The 27,617-nt window shown below is 48.1% G+C and overlaps 1 protein-coding gene across 1 annotated transcript; it reads left to right on the top strand.

Moving 5' to 3' along the window:
• Nucleotides 1-267: 267 nt before the first annotated feature.
• On the top strand, nucleotides 268-27,617 carry LOC136456882 (uncharacterized). The gene is made up of 14 exons (XM_066456871.1): nucleotides 268-461; nucleotides 911-1,037; nucleotides 1,185-1,222; nucleotides 1,768-1,861; nucleotides 2,634-5,359; nucleotides 5,439-5,570; nucleotides 5,707-5,779; nucleotides 5,979-6,018; nucleotides 6,183-6,255; nucleotides 6,327-6,389; nucleotides 24,417-24,494; nucleotides 25,542-25,714; nucleotides 26,447-26,493; nucleotides 26,578-27,617. Exons 1-14 carry the CDS (start codon nucleotides 274-276, stop codon nucleotides 27,214-27,216), a joined length of 4,491 nt encoding a protein of 1,496 aa, XP_066312968.1. The 5' UTR covers nucleotides 268-273; the 3' UTR covers nucleotides 27,217-27,617.

Here is a 27,617-nt window from a genome sequence, read left to right as displayed (position 1 = left end):
CCGTTCGAGTAGTAGCCGCCGCCGGTTCCGCGGCTCCCTCCTCCGCGCGTGGCTGTGGCGCCGTGGCTCTCTGTCCTGAGCGCGCCTGCTCTTCCCGTCGACAGCTCAGACCTCCGCACCCACCGCCGCCAAAAGCATCCCCATCCTCTGTCGCGTCCGCAATCGCGTCTGCGGCTACCAGCCGGACTCCCCAAGCCTCGTGCTTAGGGCCCCCCACAACCCAACCCCCCCCCCCCCCCCCCCCCCCCCCCCCCCCCCCCCCCCTCGCCGGTGATGGCCGCGGCCCCGCCGGGAGCCGGAGAAGATATTCAAGACGGCGTTGAGGTGTGCCTGTTCGATGAATCAGCAGATGGGTTCTTGAGAACTGTGCGCGCCATCTCGGAGCTCGTCGACAAAGAGCCCGAACCAGACTTCCCTGAGGCGGAAGTTGAGCAGCTCTCCTCCTCAATAACGTTCCTCAGGTAAAAATCTGTCTCCTGGTTTCCTCTGGTCTCGCACTCAGTCACCATGATGGAATTGCCAAATTTCCTGTGCCAGCCTGATGGGTGATCGTAGACGTGATCCTATATAGAGACATGTGCTCGATTTTCATGGAGTGTATTACATGGAATATATCATACATATGTGGGAGAATTTGTTTAACTCTTGTAGCTTCGGAATATATGTTGTCCACAAGAGTGACTAGTTATCAAATTGCGATAATATTCATGATTTATTGGTTTAGTTAATGGTCTACCTGTCCTTCCTCGAATATCCACAAGATCCGCAAAATGTGAAAAGATATAGGAGTCACATTTGATTTTTCCTTTCTTTCTTAATGGCCTGTTTTTCAGATATATGTTTTTGTTTTTTCTTATAATATTATCTGCAAATATATATAATTTGCTGCTCATTTGATCTTTGTCTTCAGAGAATGGAGGCACTTCTCTTATGAGCCAAAAAGTGTAACTTTCACTAATGGCACTGATTCAACTTCATCTAGAGATGACATGCACAGTGTAACCTTACCACAGTTTTCATCTGCTTCTGTTCCCCAGGTTAGTGAAAGTAAACTTAATAGTGTTTTAGTTTCTGAGCCCAGTCTTTGTATTTTTTTAGGAGAGTTAAGCATTGTTTTTCAGCTGAATAGGATTCCTCTCTGATACTCTTTCCCCTTGGGTTTGTAACTGTGGAAATCATTACAGATCACACCTCAGGAAGACCGGAGGGATAATACAGTCAGGTGCGCAATCCCTCCTCTCCCTCTGCATGGGGGAAAACAGTCATTGCTGTGGAGCATGTGTTTAATAACCCAAGCTGTCGTATTATCTTAACATTTCTTATTTATATTCAAGGTTGTTATACACGGATCACTAATTAGACAAATTGTTATAATAACCGTTTCATGTTGAAAGTCTTTTGTTTTTTCTAGAGAAGTATGCCAAAGATTCCCTTGGTCCAGAACAATAATCTTGTTGAGTCCTGCAACATGCCTTATGATCTACTCTAACGTGTGGGTAGCTGAATCATGAAACTATTCATCTTTTCAAGAGTGCCAAATTCTTCAATATCCTGAAGACAATAGTTCTAATTGTTTATTGGTTTGCACCATTGATGATTTTACTTTGTTATTAGGTATAAATTTGAGAGTGTGATGAAGTTGGGAATAAATACGCTATTAAAATCAGTCTTCTGTTCTCTTTAATTTATTTCTGATACTTGATTATCCATGTAAAATTATATTACTATCTTGATCGAACCTTGACCAAGTGTCTTCAATTATTGCAGCTTTGATTTTATTCTATATGCGGGGGGGAGTGTCTGGGCCTTGGACTGGTGCCCTAGGTTGTGCGACAAGCCTGACTCTTCTATAAACTGTGAGGTGGTGACCTTTATAACCACGAACTTTGTAGAAACAACCCTACACTGTCCAGTCAGAAATATGTGGTGTTTTGGGATTGTTTGATGTCAACTATTCTAAACTTCTGCTACTACTTTTATTAAACTATTGTCCAAGACAAATGTACTCGTATCACTTGCAAACATTCAAACTAAACACATTAATTGTAGGCAAAGTTCGGGATTGTTGTTTTCAGTTACCTCAAAACACCATTTATTTATGACTGGAGAAAGTATTGTCATTTCCTAGGTCCCCGAAATGATTTACTTGCTGTATATATTCTGTACAAATCCTCCATACAACAATTTAAGTCTATATGGTTTCCTAGTATTGGATTTCTCACCCAAGTGATTTCTTAAATAAGATAGTCACCTCTCTCCTCTTTAATTGCTTATTACTATGCCACCAGAAAATCCTATGTCACACGTGATAAATGTGCATGTTACTACCCATTGGTTTTTTAATAATTTACTGAAGTGCAAGCTTTTGGGTTGGGTTTTTAATTTACTGAAGTGCAAGCTTTTGGGTGCCATGTATTTGTAAACCCTATGCAACTGTTTTGACTCTATCTTTGTTCTCTGGATGATTATATGGTTGAACCTATATACTTTTTGTCCATAGCAGTTATGCTAATATCCTGTTTTCATTTTAGTCCTTATTGCAAGAGTACTGTGAACTTATAAGTAACATAACACAAAAGGTTAATTGGCGCTCATGATCCTATGTCACATACTCATATATTTTATCCTTGCAGTATCTTGCTGTTTCTGCGCACCCTCCTGGTTCTTCTTACCATAAACTTGGCATGCCCTTAACTGGGAGAGGTATCATTCAAGTTTGGTGTCTGTTAGCACCATTTGAAGATGCACATTCTCGCCGGTCAATGAATGTATGCAATAATAGTAATCGAAGAGGAAGGCCTAGAAAGATACCTTGTAGTGATAAGCTGGAACCTGTTCCAAAAGGACCAAGGGGGAGGCCAAAAAAGAGACCTTGCAGTGATCAGTTAGAACCTGTTCCAAAAAGACCAAGGGGCAGACCAAGAAAGTATCCATTGCCAGATGCAAAATTTGAAGGTTCATCCCCAAACGGGGAAAGTCAGGATATCATTGTTTTTGATCCCCTTTGTACTTCAAGTGTTATTCCAGATGACCTTCCATTGGCTTATGTCATGCCAACTGCGAAGTCTGTGCAATCAACTCCTAAAAGAGGTAGAGGGCGACCTAGGAAAAACCCAAGTGACAAACTGACACTCTCATCCGGTATTGTATCAGAAGATGTGTGTACAGCCCCACCTCCAACAACTGCAATCTGTACAAAGCCTAAGAGACCACGGGGGAGGCCTAAAAAATATCCAATTCCAATGAATGGTGGATCTGTTTCAGGCGCTGATGTTGAATTAGGGAAAGAGACAACTTGTCAGCCTGCTTCATTTGGCTGCAGTTTGGACCACACTGCTTGCACAGAGTTTAATGCTAATTTAAGTATTGTTGCAGTTGATGCAGCATTGCCGCTTATTGACAAACTGACCTGTTCATCTGGCACTGTATCAGGAGATGTGTGTACAGCCCCATCTCCAACAACTGCAATCTGTACAAAACCTAAGAAACCACTGGGAAGACCTCGAAAGTATCCAGTTCCAATCAATGCTAGATCTGTATCTGGCACTGTATCAGGAGATGTGTGTACAGCCCTATCTCCAACAACTGCAATCTGTACAAAACCTAAGAAACCACGGGGGAGACCTCGAAAGTATCCAGTTCCAATCAATGGTAGATCTGTTTCAGGCACTGATGCTGAATTAGGGCAAGAGACAATTTGTCAGCCTGTTTCATTTGGCTGTAGCTTGGACCACACTGTTTGCACAGAGTTTAATGCTAATTTAAGTATTGTTCCAGTTGATGCAGCATTGCCAATTGTTGACGAACTGTGCAGTTCATCTGGTGCTGTAGTAAAAGAAAGTGTGTGTACTGAACCATCTCCAGCAACTGCAACTCGTAAGCAACCAAAGAGAACACGGGTGAGGCCTCGAAAGTACTCAGACACTATGATTGAACTGGGGAAAGATACAACTGGTCAGCCTGATTTATCCAGTATGGGTCACACTGCTTGCACAGAGGCTAACTCTAGTTTTAGCATTGTTGCAGTTGATGCATCATCACCATTTACATCTTCATCTACTGCAATTTGTGATAATAAGTCAAAAGGTCAGAGGATTAGAGGAAATGATAAGAAGAAAACAATTTCTAATGCTCTATATTGCCCAGTGGTTTCTGGTGTTGAATCACAGAGAATTTGTTCCACAGAAATTCTTCCAAATGATCCTGCAGTCTCTGTTGAAAATGCTTTGCCAACTGCACAGAACGTGGTATCAATGAATGAGCTTTGTTCTGCTAGCTTGTTAAACTGTGAGGGTAATGCGTGCAAAGGTGCTCTTTCAGACGATTCTGTACTTCCTATCCACATTTCACCTAAATCAAGTAATAAAAGAGAGTCAAGTGGCAGGAGGGGAAGAGGAAGGCCTAAAAAGATACCACTTTCTGCTGGAACTGGTCGTTTTGTGGCTTCTGGTGCCAGCCTCCCAAAAACAACCTCTGTACTGACTAGTTCTAACAATCTCACATCTTTGAACAAGAGTGGTGGCAAATTTATAGTAAGTAGCCTTGGTTCATGTGGGTGTGATATTGAGAAATGCAGTGTTCATTCAGGTGTTTTGTTATCTGATGATGCATCACCAGCACATGGCTTACACAATGCAAATTGTAAGGAAGAATCAAATACCAAAATGGGAAAAGGGGGATGTAGAAAGAAGCCTGTTTCAGCTGAGCACAGTCATTTAACTGATTTTAATGTCAAAGAACAAAAAATGCAGACAACTCCAAAGTCAGGCGATCCTGTGGTCTTGGTTGAAAATTGTATGGAAGGACAAGGCCCCAGAAAGGCTGGGGGGCAACTTCAAAGGATACCTGCTTCAAATGAGAGGAGTGGCACATCTGTTGGTGGTGAAGCACATAAAATAGAGACATTATCCACACCAATGACTAAAGGATCATCTAAAAATGATGACATGGCTCATGGGGCTGGTTTGAATCAGTCTAAGAATGCAATTTTTGGTTGCAAAGGCATGAAAGTTACTGAAAGCAACACTGCCAATTATACTTCTCATTGTAATGAAAATGCACGAGCAAATCAAGTTGCACCTAGTTTCAAGAACAGTGACAGGGTCATTGATGAAACGGAAGCTGCGGAATTCGTGCCACTCAAGGAATCAAGGGAAGATGACAGTATGTTTAGTTGTGTAAACTCAAACTCATCTTCATTTACAAGGGGCATTGCTCAACCAAGAGTTGTCTTATGTTTAGCTCACAACGGCAAAGTAGCTTGGGACATCAAATGGAAGCCTCCTTTACTAAGTCAACCTGAACAGAAATCACGACTGGGTTTCCTTGCAGTATTGTTGGGGAATGGCACTCTTGAAGTGTAAGTTGGGCAACCTATTGCTATGCTAGAACTTCTTTTTAATAAATCATCACTCACATACTTCATTGTTTGTACACAGGTGGGAAGTTCCATCACCATGCATGATCCAGAAAATATATTCCCCCTCTAAGGTGGAGGGTTCTGACCCTCGTTTTCTAAAGCTACAACCTGTATTTAGGTGTGTCAAAGTGAAGTGCAGGAACAGGCAAAGGTACTGTGACTTCAAAGTTTTAGCATGTGATTGATACTTTTGCTTATAGAGCTAGATTTAGGTTTTTTACTTTCTGCTATATTCGTCAGCATGAATATTTTTTTTTAAGTCATGACCTCTTTATAATGGTAAACAGCATTCCCTTGACAGTTGATTGGTCACCTTCTCCTCCTCATGATATGATATTGGCGGGTTGTCATGATGGAACGGTATATTTTCCTCCTGATGAGAATAGTTTCCTTAACTCAAACCCCATGTCTTTCAACTTTTATTTTAAGTTGCTAGTCTAAAAGTTTAATGTTGTATTTGATGTTTCAGGTTGCTTTAATGTTGTATTTGATGTTTCAGGTTGCTTTAATGTTATATTTGATGTTTCAGGTTGCTTTAATGTTATATTTGATGTTTCAGGTTGCTTTATGGAACTTCTCGATGAATTTGCCAACACAAGGTAATAGATACCTTCCCTTTCGAAGCCTCTCTATTACTGATATTTGGAAAACATGATTAGTCACTTTTCCTTTTTTTTATTGTATAAAGCTATTGAATTCATGTACTGCATATTTATCATTTTATTTTGATTAAAATTAACCAATTTTTCCGCTGAGTGTCCAGATTCAAAACCTTTTATGTGTGTCACTGCTGATTCTGTTCCCATTAGAGCTCTCTCTTGGGCACCATATATAAGGTACTGTGCAGTATTGTTCTTCTCCACCACTTAAAAGTAATGCCAGCCCTAAACTTGAATCCATTTAACAGTGAAGAAAGCACAAATACCTTTGTCACTGCTGGAGAGGATGGTCTAAAGTTCTGGGATTTAAGGTATGTGTAACATATCCTCGGAGGCTTATCTCAACTCATCTTTTTAATGCCTCTGATTTTATGAATAAAAACATTTCAGTACATATTTAAGACCCATGTCCATCTTCATTCGTCCTTTTTGTGGTGTTGAGGTGAACAAGTAAAAATACATCCAATCTATATAATATGCTATTCTCAAAAGAAGTATGCTGTTTATAAGAATGGACACAGCTTCTGCACACAGGCTGTACTAGATCCAACTAAGATTCACATCTCCCGCTTCACTTCAGTTCACCATGCCCTCCTGAATCTCCAGTCTTCTTTCCACGTGTTCATGCTGATGGTAGCGAAGAGCAGCCACCTTCAAAGCTTCCGCCCCTTGCTCCAACTAAGCAGCGTGGCCTGGTTTCTGTAAACCTGTCCAATAAGATAAGAAAGAACAGACCATGCGAACCATCTCAGTAGGTGATTACCTTTTCCTTCAAAGCATACATCTTTTCTTGCTTTTTCCATAGTGCCCAACCAGTGGCGAAGCTATATGCATTGCTGTGGGTGCGGACGCACCCAAGAAAAAATGGAATACCGGTGAGTAGGATCAAATTTTCACCATGGTTGCGGCTCATGTCTACGCATCTACAAGACAGGCGCACCCCCCTCTAGTTTGCTCCAGCTTCACCACTGTGCCCAACATACAGCCGTAAGGCTAACCAAATGAAAATGTTTACCGCTCGGCAGACAGGCCTACAAGAAAATCCCAAGACGTGGGTGACTTAGGCTCCAAACAATCTTATGTGTGTCACTTTGCCCTTCCTGATCACTTTGTGTGAAGGTCCAGCATCACTACTTGTGAGAGCATTATATAATGATTTCACAGAGAATTTACAATTCTTTTCAAGTTTTCACAAGATGATGTCATCTGACTCCGAGAGCTCAGCATTATGAACATCAGATAGGATCATATCCCAGCATGTTTGCAATTCACTAGTAAGCCATCTTCTAAATGATATGAGGACCCTCCCACTTTTCACATCAGCTACAGAAGCATCGTTTTGCTCACACAGGATAAAGAGGACAGGAGCAATGTTATGAATGGGCTTATCATATAACCATGGATCAGACCAAAATCTGGTCTTCTGTCCATTGTTCATTCTAATGGATCTACCTTGAAGATACAACTCCTTGACCTTGAGCAGGTCAGACCAGATAGCAGAATCAGTATTCTTATGAGAAACAGAGAAGATGGTCTTATTTTTTAAATATTTAGCTTTAACAATTTCTTGCCACAATCCTTCTTCTTGTTCCAGCTTCCACCACCATTTTGACAGAAGACTTACATTCATTTTTCTCAGATTTTTAATTCCCAGCCCTCCCTTCTTACTTTTACAAATTTTTGCCCATTTAACCAAGTGGTATTTCCTCTTGGTCCCTCCTCCTTGCCAAAAGAAAGTTCTTCTAATTTTACCAATTTTGTCAGAAATTGTCTTTGGGGCCAGATAAACAGACATTTGATAAATGGGTGAGTTATTCTAGCAAGCACAGATGAGAGAAGTTGTTATGACCGGCGTCTATTATAATAGGCGCAGGCCCATTAGTGGCTAGAGGAGGACGCCAGTTATAGGGGCTAAGAGCCCATATTATTATTATTATTAGCTATTTATGGTATTTGTTCTTTAATTATAGGATCCTAGAGAGGATAAAGACTCTATAAACAATTGAGATTGGAATTAAGCAGAAGCAACATAATTGTTGCCGGCTTCCCTTGGGAGCCCTAGCCGCACCTTCTCTTCTTCCTTGCGCTGTGATCACCACGGCGCCAACCCGCCGCCGCTGCCCTAAGCCTCGCCCTCCGCTCTTTCATCCCTACAACCTTTGCAGCAACTCCGGTAGGGCATCTAGTCCTATCAATCTGGTATCAGAGATGTCAGGCCCTCTTTCCACCTCCACCAGCCCATCGCCGCCGCCGCCAATCACCACTGCTGCGTAGCTGCTGCCATCCGCTTCGGCGGCCGCTCCGTCCTCTACAATGTCGATAGAGCAGATGACCGCGGCCATCCACGAGTTGTCCCGTTCCATGGCCGCGATGCAGTCCTACCTCTCCTCGCAGCAGCCGCTGCCCTCCCCACCGCGTCCACCACCGTCGCCGCAATCGGCCATGGCCTCCCTGCCACCGGTGTTTCCTGCTGGGATCCCCCAGTCCAGCGCAACCGACGTGCCCATCCATCTACTGCGGATGCCGCCCTCCCTGTCGCCAATCCCATCTTATGCCCTGGCCCCGACGGCCGGGCCGGTGTATACGATGGCAACGGTTCCGGCGACCACGACGTTGGCTGTCCCAACCCCTACCACAGGCGCCCTGATCCACTACGGTGGGGCGGTACAGCAGCCCTCCTACACCGAGGGGGTTTTCTATGGAGGCGTTGATGGCCCTCTACTCTACGGCGGCAACATGCAGCACCACCACGGTGCCTCGTCGTCCGCGGCCTTTGCTCTAGAACCAACAGCTCCGGGTGTCAGCCACAGCGCTCACCCTCCCCACATACGATGGCGCCGAGGATCGCCTCAATTGGCTCAATAATTGTAACCAGTTCTTCCGCGGGCAGCGTACCCTGGCCTTGGACCGCACTTGGCTCGCGTCGTACCATCTCATCGGCGCGGCCCAAACATGGTACTACGGCCTCGAGCAAGACGAGGGCATGCCTACATGGGATCGTTTCAAGGAGCTGTGCAATCTGCAATTTGGGCCGGCTGTTCGTGGGACACGTTTATCCGAACTTGCTCACCTGCCCTTCACCTCCACGGTATAGGACTACTCCGAACACTTCAATGTGGTGCTCTGTCATGCTCGGAACCTCTCTGCGTCCCAGAAGGCGGAGTTGTTCGTGGGCGGCCTTCCGGAGCACATTAAGGTGTCGACGTGGAGCCGCGGGAGCCCCAGAACCTCCAAACGGCCATGTATTTGGCCAGGGCCTTTGAACACCGTGCCGCTGCCACGACCCTGGCCACTCCTCAGCGTGGCGCCCGGCCTCCTCAGTGCCCGGGCATCCCAACGCTGCCACGGCCTGCTGCAGCGGTACCAGCAGCCCCGGGGGCGGCCACAACTCAAGCACCAGCGGGCGCTGCAGCCCCTGCTCGTCCTTTCCGCCGACTGTCCCCAGCGGAGCAATTGGAGCGCCGCCGCCAAGGTCTTTGCTACAATTGTGATGAGCCCTATGTGCGCGGTCATGTGTGCCAACGCCTATTCTACCTCGAAGCGACGGATTTCCTCGACGATGACATACCAGCGGAGGTGGCCGCTGTGGCTGCTTTTCCGGAGGAGGCTGCTGTGCTTGCGCCTGCACCAGCGGCGGGGCAGGAACCTGCAGCCCAGCCTCAAGTGCCCCTCTACGCCATTGCCGGCATCCGGACCAAGAGATGCTATGCTCCTTCCAGTCTCCGTACATGGCCACCGGCTTGTGGCGCTCCTCGACTCCGGCTCGACGCACAACTTCGTCAACACTGATCTCCTGCGACGCCTACACCTCTCTACAGCACCGCACGCTACCATGCGGGTACTGGTGGCCAACGGCGATCGTGTGCCTTGCGAAGGCGTCGCTCGGGATGTGGCCCTGGCCAGGTACAGAGGAGTTCCACCATCAGCTGCTATGGCATCAGCCTGGGAGGTTTTGATCTTATTCTTGGCGTTGAGTTCCTACGTACCCTGGGCCCTATCCTCTGGGATTTCGAGGATTTGTGCATGGCTTTCACACGGGGCGCCCGACGCATTCTGTGGAAGGGCCTGGGGTCCCCCCGCGACGACATCTGGGAACCGGCTGCGCAGGCGATCGCCGCTGCTCCCTCCCAGCCACTACTGGACCGGCTCCTGGAGCAGTTTGAGCCGGTCTTCGCCGAGCCACAGGGGCTCCCTCCGATGCGGCCGTACGATCACTGCATCCATCTGTTGCCGGGTACAGTTCCGGTCGCCGTTCGCCCCTATCGCTACCCACAGCTGCAGAAGGACGAGTTGGAGCGTCAGTGCGCTGCTATGCTCGCCCAAGACATCATCCGGCCGAGCACGTCCCCGTTCTCCGCCCCCGTGCTGCTGGTGCGCAAGGTGGACAACTCCTGGCGCTTTTGCATCGACTACCGGGCCCTCAACGCCAAGACGTCCAAGGACAAATTCCGGATTCCGATCGTCGATGAGCTTCTCGACGAGCTTCACGGGGCTCGCTTCTTCACCAAGCTCGATTTGCGCTCGGGCTACCACCAAGTGCAGGTGCACCCCGATGACATCGCCAAGACGGCGTTCCGCACTCACCATGGCCATTTTGAGTTCCTGGTCATGCCGTTCGGCCTTTCCAATGCGCCGGCGACTTTCTAGGCTTTGATGAACGACGTGCTCCGCCCCTTTTTGCGCAGGTTCGTGCTTGTGTTTTTCGACGACATACTCATATATAGCGCCTCCTGAGCCGAACACCTGCAGCACCTCAGCATTGTCCTCCAAGCACTTCGGGCGAACCAGCTCCACCTCAAGCGTTCCAAGTGTTCTTTTGGGGCGTCATCGGTGGCCTACCTTGGCCAAGCGGCGTCGCTATGGACGCCGACAAGGTGGCTGCGGTCGCCTCGTGGCCGGCCCCTCGCTCCGCACGTGGGCTGCGGGGATTCTTGGGCCTCGCCGGCTACTACAGGAAGTTCATTCGCGACTTCGGCCTCATCACTGCGCCACTGACGCGCCTCCTGCGGAAGGATGCATTCGCCTAGGACGACGAGGCGGATGCGGCGTTTCAGGCACTCAAGGGTGCCCTGTCCACGGGACCCGTCCTCCAAATGCCCGACTTCGACAACCAGTTTGTGGTGGACTGTGACGCATCAGGCGCGGGGTTCGGTGCTGTTCTCCATCAAGACGTCGGACCCCTCGCTTTCTTCAGCCGACCCTTCGCTGCTCGCCATCTCAAGCTCGCTGCTGCCTACGAACGCGAGCTGATTGGGCTGGTTCAGGCTGTACGTCACTGGCGACCATACCTATGAGGGTGTCATTTTCTTGTTCGTACAGATCACTACAGCCTCAAGGTCCTGCTGGACCAACGTCTCTCAACTGTACCTCAACACCAGTGGATCAGCAAGTTTTTTGGCTTCGATTTTGCTGTGGAGTATCGCCCTGGCCGCCTGAACATCGTGGCGGATGCGCTGTCCCGCCGCGGCATGGAGGAGGGTACAGTTCCTGGACCTGCTGCTCATGCCCTCTCCGGGCCGACGTTCGCCCTCTTTGATGACATTCACCGGGCTACAACAGCAGCTGCGGACGCCCAGCAGCTCCTCCATCGCTTGCAGGCTGGTGAGCTGCCGACAACGTGGCACTTCGACGACGGTCTCCTTCTCCACAGGTCCCGCATCTTCGTCCCTGACCATGAGGACCTGCGCCACCAAGTCCTCTTGGCTCATTCGGCGGGCCATGAGGGAGTCCAGAAGACTCTGTACCGCCTTCGCGCCGACTTCTACATTCCGGGAGACCGCGCCCTTGTCCAGGATTGGGTGCGGGTGTGCAGCACGTGCCAGCGGAACAAGACGGAGTCGCTATAGCCCGCCGGCCTGCTGCAGCCCCTCGAAGTACCGTCCCGGGTGTGGGCGGATATCGCCATGGACTTCATCGAGGGGCTACCCAAGGTCAGTGGCAAATCCGTCGTTCTCACGGTGGTTGACCGCTTCTCCATGTATGCGCATTTCATTGCCCTGGGTCACCCCTACACCGCCGCCTCCGTCGCCCGTGCTTTCTTCGACGACATTGTTCGACTGCATGGTTTCCCTTCTTCCATCGTCAGCGACAGGGACCCCGTGTTTACCGGTCACGTGTGGCGCGACCTCTTCAAGATGACAGGCGTCACCTTGTGCATGAGCACGGCCTTCCACCCTCAGACGGACGGCCAGTCTGAGGTGGTCAACAAGGTGATTGCGATGTATTTACGTTGTGTTACAGGTGATCGGCCGCGAGCGTGGGTGGACTGGTTGCCGTGGGCGGAGTATTGCTACAACACCTCCTTTCATACCACCCTGCGTGCCACCCTGTTCGAAGTGGTCTACGGCCGGCCTCCTCCGCCGATACTCCCATACAAGCCGGGGTCGGCGCGGACTGACACGACTGACGCCTTACTCCGCAGCCGCGATGAGGTGCTGGCTGAGGTCCGGCAGTGCCTCCTTCAGGCGCAGCAACTGTCTAGGTACTACGACGCCGGCCACCGCGACCTGGAGTTTGCTGTGGGCGATTGGGTTTGGCTGCGACTGCTTCATCGGACCACGCAGTCTTTGGAGCCCAGGGCCAAAGAGAAGCTTGGCCCTCGCTACGCCGGGCCATTCCAAGTGCTGGAGCGCATTGGCAGGGTTGCCTACCGGCTGCAGCTTCCAGCCGGCGCTCGACTGCATGACGTCTTCCATGTGGGCTTGCTCAAGCCTCACAAGGGGGATCCTCCGGCTGCGCCTGCTGCTCTACCACTGCTGCTAGATGGTCGGCTTCTTCCTGCTCCTGAGCGCGCTCTCCGAGCTCAACTCCGGCGGGGCGCTTGGCACGTCCTCATCCAATGGCGTGGACTGCCCAGCGACGAAGCCACCTGGGAGCTCCTCGACGACTTCAAAGGCCTCTACCCCGACTTTCAGCTCGAGGACGAGCTGTTTGCGCAGGCGGGGAGAAATGTTATGACCGGCGTCTATTATAATAGGCGCAGGCCCATTTGTGGCTAGAGGAGGACGCCGGTTATAGGGGCTAAGAGCCCATATTATTATTATTAGCTATTTATGGTATTTGTTCCTTAATTATAGGATCCTAGAGAGGATAAAGACTCTGTAAACAATTGAGATTGGAATTAAGCAGAAGCAACATAATTGTTGCCGGCTTCCCTTGGGAGCCCTAGCCGCACCTTCTCTTCTTCCTTGCGCTGTGATCACCACGGCGCCAATCCGCCGCCGCTGCCCTAAGCTTCGCCCTCCGCTCTTCCATCCCTACAACCTTCGCAGCAACTTCGGTAGGGCATCTAGTCCTATCAGAAGTTCTAGCAATGGACATAGTACCTCCTTTCCATATGTCCAACCTTTTGTGGCTTTTGTCAACTAGAGGAGCCCAGTCACTTAAATGGAGTCTGCTAGGACTAACTGGAACCCCCAAGTACTTAATTGGAAAGAGATCAATCTGGCAATTGAATAAATCAGCATACAAGGACCCCCAATTCTCAATATCATTAATCATAACAACTTCACTCTTATTGAAATTAATTTTTAGCCCAGCCATCATTTCATACATATAGAGTAACAATTTCATATTCCTTGCCCCTTCCAAGTCATGTTTGAGAAAGATGATTTTGTCATCTACATATTGCAGAATGGCCACACCATTAGGAATGATATGATCTATTAGCCCAGTAAAAAGCCCTCGTTCCTGAGCATTCTCAACCATTCTTGTTAAACTATCAGCAGCAAAATTGAAGAGGATAGGGGACAAGGGGTCCCCCTGCCTGACCCCTTTATAGCTCTTAATGTAAGAACCAATCATATCATTCAATTTAATGCTAATGGTTCCACCAGAAACTACTTGGCTGATCCAATCTCTCCATTTCCTATCAAATCCCCTCATTTCCATATATTCAAATAAAAAATTCCAGTTCACTTTGTCGTAGGCTTTTTCAAAATCCAGTTTTAGAATAACCCCCACTTCTTTCTTTCTTTTAGTCTTGTGAATAATTTCATGAAAACACATGACACCTGAGAGAATATTTCTACCTTTGAGAAAGGCAGTTTGGGCTCTATTAATGAGTTTATGAGCATAAAGACCCTTATGGTTAACACCTTAGTGATCAGCTTATACAAACTATTCAATAGACAGATTGGTCGATATTGCTGAATTCTATTTGCTTCTTCCACTTTAGGTATCAAGGTTATAATCCCATAGTTCAATCTGCTGATGTCAACATTATTATTGTGAAAATCATCAAATAACTGGAGAACATCATTTTTTACAATATTCCAGCATTTTTGAAAGAACTCGAATGGGATTTTGTCAGGTCCTGTGGCCTTATTTTTTTTCCATTTGGAATAATGCCTCCTTAATTTCTGTCTCAGAAAAAGGAAGGCAGAGCGCTCTGTTATCTGTCTCAGATAACTTGTAACAATTATTCCAAATAGATGCATCCAGATGAATATCATGTTGTGGCACAGGGCCAAAAAGTTCTGCATAATACTCAGAGGCATGTTTAAGTAGATTATCATCACCCTCAATGATCACTCCATCTTTTTCAAGAGAAATGATAATGTTTTTCCTTTTTCTACCATTTGCACATTTGTGAAAATACTCAGTGTTTTGGTCTCCCTTGAGAAGCCATGTCTCATGACACCTCTGAAGCCAATATAACTCTTCTTGTTCAAGTAATTTAAAATTTTCACACAACACCCAGTGCTTCCTCAATACTTGTGCCTCAGTTAGACATGAGATTTCCTCTATCTCCTCCAGAGATGATAGTTCAATTTGTAATTCCTTTCTTTTCTTCCTAAGTTCACCTTGCAAATTGAACCCCAGCCTTTGAAGAATTGTTTGAACAGTTTTAATTTCTGCTGGATCTTATCCAGGGCAGACTTGGCTCTACAGGGCTTATTCCAGATTCTTTCAACTTGCACAAAGAAGTCTGGATTATCAAACCAATTAAGATCAAACTTGAATTGTAAGTGTGGCAATTTTTTAGGGGCTCCACTAGTTACAATCAACGGATTGTAATCTGAAACTTCCCTAGGAAGCTTCCTTACCAAAGCATGGGGAAATAAGTCCTCCCAACTCTTAGATACCAAGTTCCTATCCAATTTCTCCAACACAGGAGGGTCCTGATTATTGGGCCAAGTATACAAGCCACCATTCATAATTAACTCTCTCAACTCAAAAAAATGGATTATTGAATTAAAGATGCCAGAATGCTTATGCACACCCCTATTGGAACTTTTCTCTTTTGCAAATCTGATTAAATTGAAATCCCCCCCAATCAGAATGGGGTCAGAATTAGCATCACAGAATCTAGATAACTCAGAGAGAAACTCAAACTTATTTTCATCTTGGGCAGCACCATACACTACCAATAAATTCCATTTAACTCTATTTTCCTTATCCCACAGGTTCATCTGAATCATAAAATCACCCTTCTTGAAAGATCCCACATCAAATTTGCTGAAGTTTAATCCCAACAAGAATCCCCCCCCCCCCCCCCCCCCCCCCTCCCCGACCTACCCTTAGATGGAGTCCATTCCCAAAGGTAGTCCTGGTGGACATCAAATTTCCTAAGAAGTGAAGGTTCACACTCCTGCACCATGGTCTCCTGAAGACCAATAAAGTCAAATTGATACTGAAAAATGAGATCTTTCAGAAATGTAGCGACCCTTTTTTTCTTTAGGCCCCTACAATTCCAAATAAGTCCTTGTACTGTCATTTTTTCACCTTTTGCTTTGGGGATTGGAGGCCATTTTTACCTGCACAATCCCCATTTTTTTAGGCCAGGAGCTTCCTGGCCTTGATTAGATTTCTTAGTTCTTGGTGAAATTTTTAGCTTTCTTTTAGACAGTTTTCCTTTTTTCTTGGATTGTGCAAGAATCTCACTTTCTGTCTCAGAAAGATCATCTTGCAACCATTCAATAAGTCTCTCCTTGACATCTCCATCATCTAATTCCTCATTTTGAATAGTATTAGGAGTTTCATGTGTTTTAGCATGTAATTTATTCCTAGCAATTTCCAAATCTAAGCATATCAAAAGTGCCAAATGAGATATGATCCACAACTACCCCCATATCAACAGATAAACTCTGAATATTTGCATTAGAAAGATCAGAGAACATGAGAGGCATTAGAGTTACCTTCTAAGTTTCTTTTCCTTGGCATAATTTCATTCTTTTCCTTGGTTGTAATGGTGATGTTCTGCTTGAGCCTATCACTCCTCCTGATCTCAGGAGGTTTGATAGGAATGGATCTTTTCTCTCGTCCAGTCTTGAGAGAGTCCTGAGTAGTGATCAGTGCCTCGTGACCTTCCTTTTCTTTCTCAGATATGATACTTTCCTGAGAATTCAGAATTCCTTCTTCAGTGATAACTGTTTCAGATTGGTTGACGAGATCCTCAACATGCTCATTTCCCGCATCTTGAACCTCATTCAGGTGGATACAGACTGCATCAGTGGGTGTCCCTTTCTTGCTCCCCAGCTGTGGAGTCATCTGAGTATCAATAAGATGTTCTTCCATATTCCAGATTTGATGTCAGTCTCCATTACCCCCTTGTTTAGAGCTGCCTTCAAGTTGCCTGATCCTGTTGCTGAAAGTATCACTGTCAGAGTCAGATTCTTCAAAGGTCTCAGGAATGTGAACTTTTCCACCTTTATCTTCCTCTTCATGATGAGCCTGGGTGACCTGCTTACTGACAGAAAGATTTTTCCCTCCCAGCTTGGATGGTGCAGACATGGTGAGATTTGGAGCCTGTCTTTTGCCACCATCAATACCAGACCCTTGTATAGCCATTTTGCCACTTGCTTTGTCACTTGGATTGGCTTGACTGTCCTTGCCATTCTTGTCATCAGCTTTAAACTTTTTAGCAGATGGAAGTTGCTCCCTGTCAGATATCTTGATGCCAGTATTGAGGTTCTGATCAGTACCCTCAACCTCAACTTCTCTCATATATAAAGTCATGAAGATAAATGCCCAAAGTACTTTCTGCAGATCTAGGAACTTTAGTAATGTCCCTACAAGCTATCCTCACTCTCACATGATCATGCCTGAATTGAGTCTTCTCATCAATTTCAAGCACTTTCCCCACCAAGCCACCAACTTTAGCAACTGTCCTTATGGACCTTTGGTCTGTAGGAATCTTCCAAATCCTGAACCAAGCTTGCTGGAGTTCACCTTTTGCCCCAAAGCTAGCATTGTAGAAATCCACCTTCATTTGTGCATTGACATATTTCATAGGTAGAGAACTGAAATGACTCCACTCCTTGATCATTTTTGCACTTGGGAATCTCATAAGAAATTTGTTCTCAGCCATTGGCCTAGCTATCCATCTCCAGGTTTCAGACCCCAAAATGCTCCTGAATTCTTTCTCGATGTCTTTGCCATTAGCCTGACCAGATAACACAGATACAACAGCAGCGTTTTCTTTCTCCCTGGCCATCCTAGGGTCAATACTTTCTTAAATAAAGAAAAAACTCTGGTCTTCTACTTGAGTTGCACAAAGCTCAGGTCCACAGTTCCAAGGGATGCACTTCTTACAATCATAAGCCATGTGATTACTTAAGCCACAGATTTCACAATGCAACCTTCTACAGTCTTTTGTCTCATGATTAAAGAAGCCACAGATCTCACAGGCAACCCTATTCTGATTATGATGAGGAGCAGTTTGATGATCATTCTCATGAGAGGCTTTGTTACCTTGAGATGTCTCAGCAGCATCGTGGCCAGCCTTGTTGTTCCACTGCTCCCCAGAGTTGTCCTTCTTATCAACTTTCCCTTCCCACTTGCTATCATCTTGCGGTTGCTCTTGGTCAGTCGCCTGATCAGCTTATTTGTTCTCTGCAACCCCCTTGTTTGTGCGCTCCCAGGTGAGGTTTCTGGCCGAAGGACGACCTCTCCCTCTACCTTGCTTTCCGGTGCCAAACCCTTCACGAGCCCCGCCATAGTTGCCGCGGTGGCCTCTGTTGGCTGCCAGAGGGCAGCTTGGCCAACAGGCCGCTTGGATTGTATTGCAAAAATGACTTAGTGATACAAAGATGCTAACCACTGCATATATAGGCAAGTGGTGTACCTACTCCTTAGCATATTCTAATTGCATAAAGCAGATGCTATGATTCCTACTTGGTTGCCAAGGCACCATGATCAACTTGGTTGCCAAGGAAACACATTACAGTGAATAGTAAATATCTATAGTAGGTAACTTAGAAAAACAAGAACACTAGGCTAACTACTGACAATTCTCCCCTTTAGCCTTGTGGTTCTTGGAAGTGATGTGCTTGAGCCCAATTCTTCCCCTCATCTCTTCAAATTTTGATCTTTCAAGAGACTTGGTTAGAATGTCAGCTAGCTGATTAGTGGTGGATATGTGATCAGCCTTGATACTTCCATCTTCCAAGCAGTTTCTGATGAAATGGTACTTGATTCTGATGTGTTTACTGCGCTCATGAAAGACTGGATTCTTGGCTAGAGCAAGTGCAGACTTACTGTCAACCTTCAGTTCGACCACTTCCACATTCCTTCCAAGGAGGTCTGCTAGCAGCCTGGATAGCCAAATAGCTTGTTTTGCAGCTGTGGTAGTGGCAATGTACTCAGCTTCACAACTAGATAGAGCCACCACCTTCTGCTTCACAGACTGCCAGCACACAAGATTGCTTCCCAGGAAGAACAGAGTGCCGCTAGTGCTTTTGCTGGTGTCAATGTCCCCAGCCAAGTCACTGTCGCAGTATCCAACAAACCTTGCTCTCCTTGGAGCTTTAGTGTAGTGAAGTCCGAATTCCAGAGTACCAGCCACATATCTCAGGATGCGCTTGATGGCAGCTTGGTGCTATGCTGTTGGCCTCTCCATGAATCGACTGACAAAGCCAACTGAGAAGGCTAAGTCAGGTCTTGTGTGGACCAAGTATCGCAGGCTGCCCACCAATCTTCTGTATTGGGTAGGATCAACTTCTGCAACCGTGCTCTGCCTGCTCAACCTCAGCCGCTCCTCCATTGGTGTATGGGCAGGGTTGCAGGCATCCATGCCTCCTAGCTCAAGGATCCTCTTGGCATAATGGGTCTGCCTTAGAGTGATCCCAGCTGAATCTTGATGTACTTCGACTCCCAGGTAGAAGGACAGAAGGCCGAGGTCGCTCATGTCGAAGACCTTCTTCATCTGAGCCTTGAAACCTTCTATGGCTTGAGTGCTGGCACCGGTGATGATCAAATCGTCAACATAGACACCGATCAGCAGCAGCTCCTCCCCTGTTCCTCGCCTGTACATCGCAGCTTCATGGTCGCTTTGCTGGAAACCCATCTCCTTAGAGGGTGGCATCCAGCTTGGCGTTCCAAGCTCGCGGAGCCTGCCATAGGCCATACAGAGCCTTGCGCAGACGGTACACCATCTTCTCCTTCCCGGCGACGGTGAAGCCAGACGGCTGCTTCACATACACCTCCTCCTTGAGGTCGCCGTTGAGGAAGGCTGATTTGACGTCCATGTGGTGGACGCGCCATCCTTCTTGGGCCGCCAGCGCGAGGAGAACTCGGACGGATTCCATGCGCGCCACGGGAGCAAACGCGTCGTCGAAGTCGATCCCTTCCTGCTGGACGAAGCCCCGCGCCACCAAACGCGCCTTGTACTTGGTCACCACGCCCCGCTCGTCCTTCTTGAGCTTGTAGACCCACTTCAGAGTGATGGGCCGATGACCGGGAGGAAGCTCCACAAGTTCCCAAGTGCAGTTCTGCTCAACTGCCTTGATCTCCTGCTCCATGGCGGCCTGCCAGGCAGGATCGCCTTCAGCCTCCGTGAAGTTGGCCGGCTCGCCGGCGTGCGTGAGGTGAAGCTCGGCGAAGAGACGTGAAGCCGGCAGCGATGTTGGGCATGGTACGGTACCGCAGCTGCTCGCCACCGTAGGAAGCATCAAGGCGATCGTCGTCGTCCTCGAGCGGTGACGCGAACTCAACTGGGTCCGCCTGCTCGGTTTCTGCTGCTGGTGAAGCAGAGGAAGCTGGTGAAGCAGAGGAGGCTTGTGGATCGTGCTCCCCTGGAGCTGGTGACGGCGTGTGCGGCGGAGCTCCGTCTGTGTCGACTCCCCAGAACTCGATGTCGAAGTCACTGGAGGCGGAAGCAGACGTCCCGGCGGCCGAATTGGACCAATCCCAGCCGCGCCCTTCATCAAACACCACGTCGCGGCTCACCTTAACGCGTCCCGTCGCCGGATCGAGGACCCGGTAGGCCTTGGCGCCCTCGGCGTAGCCGATGAAGACCCCAGCCTTGCCGCGGTCGTCGAGCTTGCGCAGGTGCCTGAGCTCCCTTGTGTAGGCGACGTAGCCGAATGTACGCAGGTAGCTCACCGCCGGCGCTCGTCCGTGCCAGGCTTCATAGGGGGTCTTGCCTTGCAAGCTTCTTGTCGGCGCGCGGTTGAGCAGATGCACCGCCGTCATTACCGCCTCCCCCCAGAATTTGGCCGGCATGGACCTCTGCTTCAGGAGCGCGCGCGCGGTCGCCACGACCGTCTGATTGCGCCGTTCCACAACACCGTTTTGCTGCGGTGAGTGTGGTGCAGAGTAGTGCCGCTTGACTCCTTCGGCGGCGAAGTACTGCGCCAGCTCGCCGACGGTGAACTCTCCTCCATTGTCGGTCCGCAGTACCTTGAGCTCACGGCCGGTCTCCTTCTCTGCTTCGGCCTTCACCCGCTTCAGGGCATCCGCAGCAGCATCCTTGGCCGGCAGAAGCACCGCCCACATGAAGCGGGTGGCGTCGTCCACCATCAGCAAGAAGTAGCGGCGCCCTCCTGGCGTCGCCGGCGTCACCGGCCCACATAAGTCGCCGTGGACGAGGTCCAAGGGCGCCTGCGCGTGGTACTGCGCCTGCTGCGGAAATGACTTGCGGCGGAGCTTGGTAGTGACGCAGGTGTCGCAGACTTGCTCCGCATGCTTGATCACCGGCATCCCCCTCACCATCTCCTTCTTGCCGAGCTGGTGCAGCGCCTCGAAGCTGAGATGCCCGTAGCGCTCATGCCACCTCCATGACTCGTCCTCTTTCGTGGCGGCAAGACATACCGGCCGCGCGGCCTCCAAGTGCAGGATGTACAACCGACTGGGCCCGCGATGTACCTTGGCGAGAAGACGACTACGCCGGTCCCAGATGCGGAGCACTCCATGATCAATCTCCACCCTGGAGCCTCCTTCGTCGAGCTGCCCCAAACTCATAATCGAGTTCCGGAGCGCTGGGATGTAGAAGACGCCGTGGAGGACGCGCTAATCTCCGTTTTTGGCCTGGAAGACGATGGAGCCGGTCCCCTTGATTTCCACTCGAGACGAGTCGCCGAAACGCACCGTGCTGCGCGCCGTGGTGTCGAGCTCGGCGAAGAGCTCCCGGCGGCCGGTCATGTGATGCGTGGCCCCGCTGTCGAGGTACCATCCGTCGAGCGCCTCCTTGTTGGCGCTGGTGTTGAGGAAGACACGCGCGCGCGGCTCGTTGATGTCGAGGGAGACCGTGGCCTTGGAGCAGACGGCTTCGTCCTTCTCGTCAAGCTTGAGGAAGCCATGGGCGAAAAACAGAGCACCATCATCGTCCTCTGCTTCTGCGACGTGCGCAGCACCGCCACGCCCTCCACCGCGCCGTCCACCTCGATCACCTCCAACACGGTTGCCTCCTCCGCGTTGGTTGCCACCGCCGCCGCCGCGGTCACCACCACCACGGCGCGGCTGGCGGCAGTCGCGCGCCCAGTGGCCGCGATCACCACAGTTGAGGCAGGTGTCGTCGTTTACCCCGCGATCGTCGCCACCGCCTCTGTCTCCTCCACCGCGATTTCCCTTCCCGCGCTGCTTCTTGCCACCGCGTGGACGACGTCGTGGATCCTTGCCCGACGCGGAAGCGGCAGCCTCCTCCTTCTCCTTGGCACGCCACTGCTCCCTTGTCAGCAGCAGTCCACCGATGGCGGCCGGTTCCGCGTCCAACGCCTCCATGTCGTCCACCGTCTTCAAGCGTCTAGACACCTCCTCGATGGTGAGGTCCTGGAAGTCCAGAAGCGTCTCGATGGCGATCCGGAGCTGAGCGTACTTTGGCGGCACGGCGCGCAGGAGTCTCTCCACCGCGCGCTCTTCATCGATGTCGTTGTCGCCGTGGAGAAGAAGCTGCTGCTTCAGGGCCAGCAAGCGAAGGGTGAAGTCCTCGATCTGCTCACCTGGACGGAAGGCGAGCTTCTCCCAGTCGCTGCGGAGTCGCTGGAGCGTGGCGCGGCGCACTCGATCGATTCCGATCCGCGCGGCGGCGATGGAGTCCCAGGCCTCCTTGGCCGATCCCTTCTCGGACAACGGCATCTGCATCTCCTGTGGCACGGCGGTGATGATCGCCTCCACCGTGCGCCTGTCCTCATGGTATGGCAGGTCCTGGTACTCGATCGCATCCCAGAGTTGCCGCGCCTGGAGCTTCAGCTTCATGATCGAGGCCCACTCATGGTAATTTGTCTTGTTGAGCATCAGCCAGGTGGAACTTGCGCCAGAGTCCTTGTACACGGTCTGGATCACCGGCGAGCGGCCCCTGGCCCGTCCGCGGCGGCGATCCTGATCCCGATCGGGCGACCGCGTCTGCCTGCGCTCGCGCTCCGGACTCCTCCGCGGAAACGGGCGGCGATCACGCGGCGGATCCTCCTCCACCAACTCTCGACGCAGAGCCGCGGCCGTGGCGGCTGCGTTCCGAGCTGCTGCGGCGGCGGCCTCCTCGGCCTGCTGCGCCTGCGTGGCTGCGGCCTCTGCCGCGGCCAGACGCTGCGCCCGCTGCTCGGCGGCGGCGGCTGCTGCTGCTGCTCTCTCTGCGGAGGTGGCCATGCTCTTCCCTGTCTCTCAACCGGCTCTAGATACCAATTGTTGGCTGCCAGAGGGCAGCTTGGCCAACAGGCCGCTTGGATTGTATTGCAAAAATGACTTAGTGATACAAAGATGCTAACCACTGCATATATAGGCAAGTGGTGTACCTACTCCTTAGCATATTCTAACTGCATAAAGCAGATGCTATGATTCCTACTTGGTTGCCAAGGCACCATGATCAACTTGGTTGCCAAGGAAACACATTACAGTGAATAGTAAATATCTATAGTAGGTAACTTAGAAAAACAAGAACACTAGGCTAACTACTGACAGCCTCCACCCCGATTCATCCCGACCTGGACCGTGGGAGCCGGCTCGGTTCTCATGGCGGCCGCAAAGGATCTCGCCGGCGAACCCCTCCAAAAGTGGCCGACGAATCTGTTAAGGATGGATTTCGGTGTGGAGTAGCTAGGGTTTGGATTTGCAATTGGGGACGAATGCTGTAAAGGCAACAAGACCGTAGGGAGAGGTGGGGAAAAGGATGCGCGGTGATCCGACTCGGAGTCACCTCCTACCTCCCGCTCATCCCTATCTGCATCTCCGCCGCGTGTCCCCGCTTTTGGTCCATGGCCGAGAATACCCTTGACCAGCTGAACCTTGGCCGCGTGTCCCCAAGTCCACTTGGCTTGATCTTTCATTATTGAAAGCACATCTGAACAAGATTTCATGTAATTTTCTAAGTTGGGTTTGGAGCTCTTTCATTAAACCATCTTCTAAACGATAGATGCTAGTTCTTTCCATATACTTGATGTACTGAACAATTTTGATCGTTACAAATTCTTGGGAACTTGTCCTTCAGGGAAACATTTCCACACCACACATCTGACCTGCCCGACCAGAAATCAGTGGATTTTCCATTTCCTAACACCTTTCTACCTTTTAAGTAAACAAGCATTCACTTTCAGCAGATCATTCCACAAGGGGAAATTATGGGGGCTATATTTCAAATGTGACAAACAATTTGTTTTTATATATTTCTGTTTGACAATTTCTTGCCAAATTCCACCTTTAGTTTCTGACTTCCACCACCATTTACACAACAAGCTGATATTCATTCTCCTCAGATCATGCACACCCAGACCACTTTTCTTTTTAGGTCTGATTATCTTGGCCCCTTTAACAAGTGATTTCTAAACCATTTTTCCCCCTTGCAAGAGAAATCTTTTTCTTGTTTTATCCATTCTTTAAATGACGGTTGTAGTCTTTTAGGAAGTAATAAATGCATGGAAATAGGATAAGTTGGGAAACTTCTCAAACTGGAGTTGAGCAAAATTGGTCTACCCCCGATGGTTAAGGCACTTCCTTGCCACCCATCTAGTTTTTTCATCATCTTTTCACAATAATTTAAGTGTTTGGTTCAGTACATTCGTTTCAGTTTTGATCTCTCTCTCTTGCTCTATGACATTTGTGTGAGCATGCATTTGTGAATGTCCTCTTATTTCACTGAACTGTGATATTTGATTACTAATTTTTCATGACATGAATCACTTCTGCAGAGATCCATACCGTCCTCTTTGGGAGCTAACTACTGCTCCAAAGGCTGTATTAAGTCTTCATTGGCTAAAGGATGGAAGGTAATACTTAGTTCCAATACAGATTACATCAGTAAATAAAACAATTTGGTACAAAATTTGCTTTGCTTGTATAGACAGTTTTATTTGTCTTTGTTCTCTGTAGGCACTGATCGCATTTAGGTTGTTTTTCTGCTTAGCTAAATGCAGGTCATTGTTGAAAACTAAAATGCAGTTGAAATAGATTGCAAAATGGATTTAGTTGTGTCATGATGTTTGCAATATATGGGTCATGCTGTTCCTGTTAGCTTGCTAAAGAATCTTCTCGGTCTAGATAACTAGTTTTTCTTGACGCTTCTCAACGTATTATAACCTTTTGAGTTTGCATTGTTTACATGTTTTTAAACATCCTTTTGCACGCCCGTGCACCTTATATTACATATCATCCAATACTTGCCCCCTTTGTTGGACAGGAACTTAAAATTCTTCCAAGGTTGTTGACCTAACTCACAGCCCACAAGATCACTAATTGTTGTCCATAGTCAAAATACAATGTGATAACATAAAGTTCATTGTCTGTATTTTTTTCCCTTCGCGTGTATTCTGGAATCTAGGTGAATCATCACCTAAATTTTATTCCTATGTGGATCTTCTATCTCATGCAAGCATTTGATAACCTAGTTAGCATGTTTTATTGTTTGATGTAGTAGGGCATCTTTGTATTCATTGCCGTTGGATAGAGAGCATGTGAATGGAACAAATCCTCTTTTGATTTCTTACTTAGGTATCGATATTATAGTTTGCTTGAAAAAAAATAGGAGGTACTTAGCCTACTCTTATTGGTTTATCTTATTCTCTGTGGATTTGATTTGGCCAGCAAGCACTTTTTATCTGGAGAAACACTTTATTAGACATAGGGAGTCCATATGAGGCATGTCATTTGGTCAGAATTCAGAAGCAACATTAAAGAATGGCATATTAAAAGTTATTTACCCACATCTTGATCACATTTCTGTTTATATGTACAGGCTACTGATTTTTCCCCTGTCGTTATTACTAGAATTGTGAAGCTAATGTTATATACTTATATTTATGACTGATTGTTTTCAGGGGGATCGTTATCTCACTGGAAGATGGTACATTGAAGTTTCTAAGCTTGCCTCGGATTGCAAATGATGTTCCAGCCACTGGAAGGCCATTTGCCGGAACAAAAACTCAGGGTGTTGTAACTTATCAGTTGTCAGAATATTTGATTTGGAGTGTCCATGCCTCAGAACCTACAGGTGTGTTTCAGTATCATTCTCATAGCCACTGTCCATATCCTGCCCAATGGTTCTGACTACCGGGTAGCAAAGTTCCTATGTAGCAGCAGTCACTTTGGAGTCTAAAATCCAATGAGGGAGAGATTACCATGTAAAATAAACAATGACTTAAAATATCGATATCACATGTGTTTGATCTAAATTTCAAAGATGGACTCGTTGCTAATAGAAATTTAAGCAGATCTTCCTGCAGAACTTTGCTAGTAGTAATTACTGGTTTTGTTTCTCATGAAATTATTAGTTTGCAATTTGATAGTTGATACATAGTTCAATGGATGATAGTGGGTCTGTAGATTTTTTAGAAAATTTAATGGATGATCCACCCTGCAACTTGGATCACTATGGCAGAAGAGAGAATTTTTTACAAGTCTGAAAGGTGTTGTATGAAACAGAAAAAAAGAGCTGGGATCAGTAGCTTACATGAGAAAAACCGTCACACCAGAAAGTATCCATCTTAACTGACATCACTACCAGACATAAAGGTGGATGCAGCTTTGAGATTTTCCTGATCGACCCCTACCAGTTTATTAATATACACTGCCTCCAGACGCTTTCCAAAACAGTGGCAACTTATCTTCTTTTAGTATCAGTCCTAGACCGTTTCCTGATTATGCAGTAACTTCTGCTTTGCCTCAAGGTGTCAAATGCTTGTAGTGGTCCTTAAATTCATAATATTTGTTTGCTGATGTCCAGGTTGTGCGGCTTACTGTGGGGCAGATGGTACTACTGTGTACTTCCAGGTGAACTTTCTAGTTGATATCATGAACTACATTTCTTGTCGTTCTGAGTTGCAGTGTTCTAAGCAAATATTTAACTTGCTGTAGCTTAATTCGAGATTCTGGGATAAAGAACCTGGGCGTAACCGTGTTCCTTATTTCCTCTCTGGATCATTATCAGAGGAGGGAGAAAATATTAAGATTGGCAGCAGGCTGCAAACATCTCCATTACCAAATGTTCCTGTGGTGACCAAAAGGGGTTCAAAACCATGCCAAAATATAGTTCAGGCCCTCGCTACAAGCGATGTCACTGGCCTGCTGACATGTCAGCTCAACTCCCCCACAGGAAACAGTGACGCTGTAAATCCAGAAGTTCATGACGATCAAGATGATGGACGAAGCGAAGAGCAAGGAGCAAGCGCTGTAAATCAAGAACTTGACGGTGATCGAGATGATGGACACAGTGAAGAACAAGCAGCAGGCATGGTAAACACAGAATTTGGTGATGATCAAGACGATGGACACAGTGAAGAACAAGGAGCCGGTGCAATAATTTTAGCCAGTCCTACAAAGGAAGAGAATGATGGAACATGGAACAGCAAGGGTGGTGAATCCCCTAAAGACCTTAAAGTCATCCCTCCGAATTCTGTTGCTTTGCATCAAGTGCGATGGAACATGAACAAAGGTAGCGAGAGATGGCTGTGCTATGGAGGTGCTGCAGGCATCATACGATGCCAGAGGATCTGAAGAAGAGTGCAAGAGAAACAGAGGCCTGTAACACAGATGGTGGTAGGTTCTACTCTATTCTTTTGTGCTACTTTTGACCGGGTCACTGAGGGTGGTTGGCTTAGCTGTGCATAACTATAGAAGAGAGCCGATGCAATAGGCCTTTGCGTCTTAGAATTGAAGCCCTTAGGTTGTGATTTCTGAATACATTGGGTATGAAAGTCTGGTTCTGATAGTTGCGGTAGTGCCAGTGCATGCGAAGCTGAGCTTTGGAATAAGCCTGGTGGCGTTCCATCTTCTGTGTAACTGTTCCCGTGAGGATGTGAACAGAACATGATTTCCCGATGCATTCGGGAGGAAATAATAATGCCATATTGCTCGAGAGTCTGGTTTCCTGACGTGGTTCATGGACGCTGACACGC

This window comes from Miscanthus floridulus, chromosome 6, assembly GCF_019320115.1.
Source record: "Miscanthus floridulus cultivar M001 chromosome 6, ASM1932011v1, whole genome shotgun sequence".
Classification (NCBI taxonomy): domain Eukaryota; kingdom Viridiplantae; phylum Streptophyta; class Magnoliopsida; order Poales; family Poaceae; genus Miscanthus; species Miscanthus floridulus.
The sequence above is the reverse complement of the archived record's forward strand: the minus strand, read 5'-3'. Positions and strand labels throughout refer to the sequence as shown.

What these genes read in the sequence shown, in the direction of transcription:
- LOC136456882 (XM_066456871.1), top strand. Translation starts at nt 274, where the DNA reads ATGGCCGCGGCCCCGCCGGGAGCCGGAGAAGATATTCAAGACGGCGTT. An exon ending in ACTCTTCTATAAACTGTGAG is followed by an intron (nt 1,862 to 2,633) that starts GTGGTGACCTTT and finishes TTATCCTTGCAG; the next exon opens with TATCTTGCTGTTTCTGCGCA. An exon ending in GATGAATTTGCCAACACAAG is followed by an intron (nt 6,019 to 6,182) that starts GTAATAGATACC and finishes CTGAGTGTCCAG; the next exon opens with ATTCAAAACCTTTTATGTGT.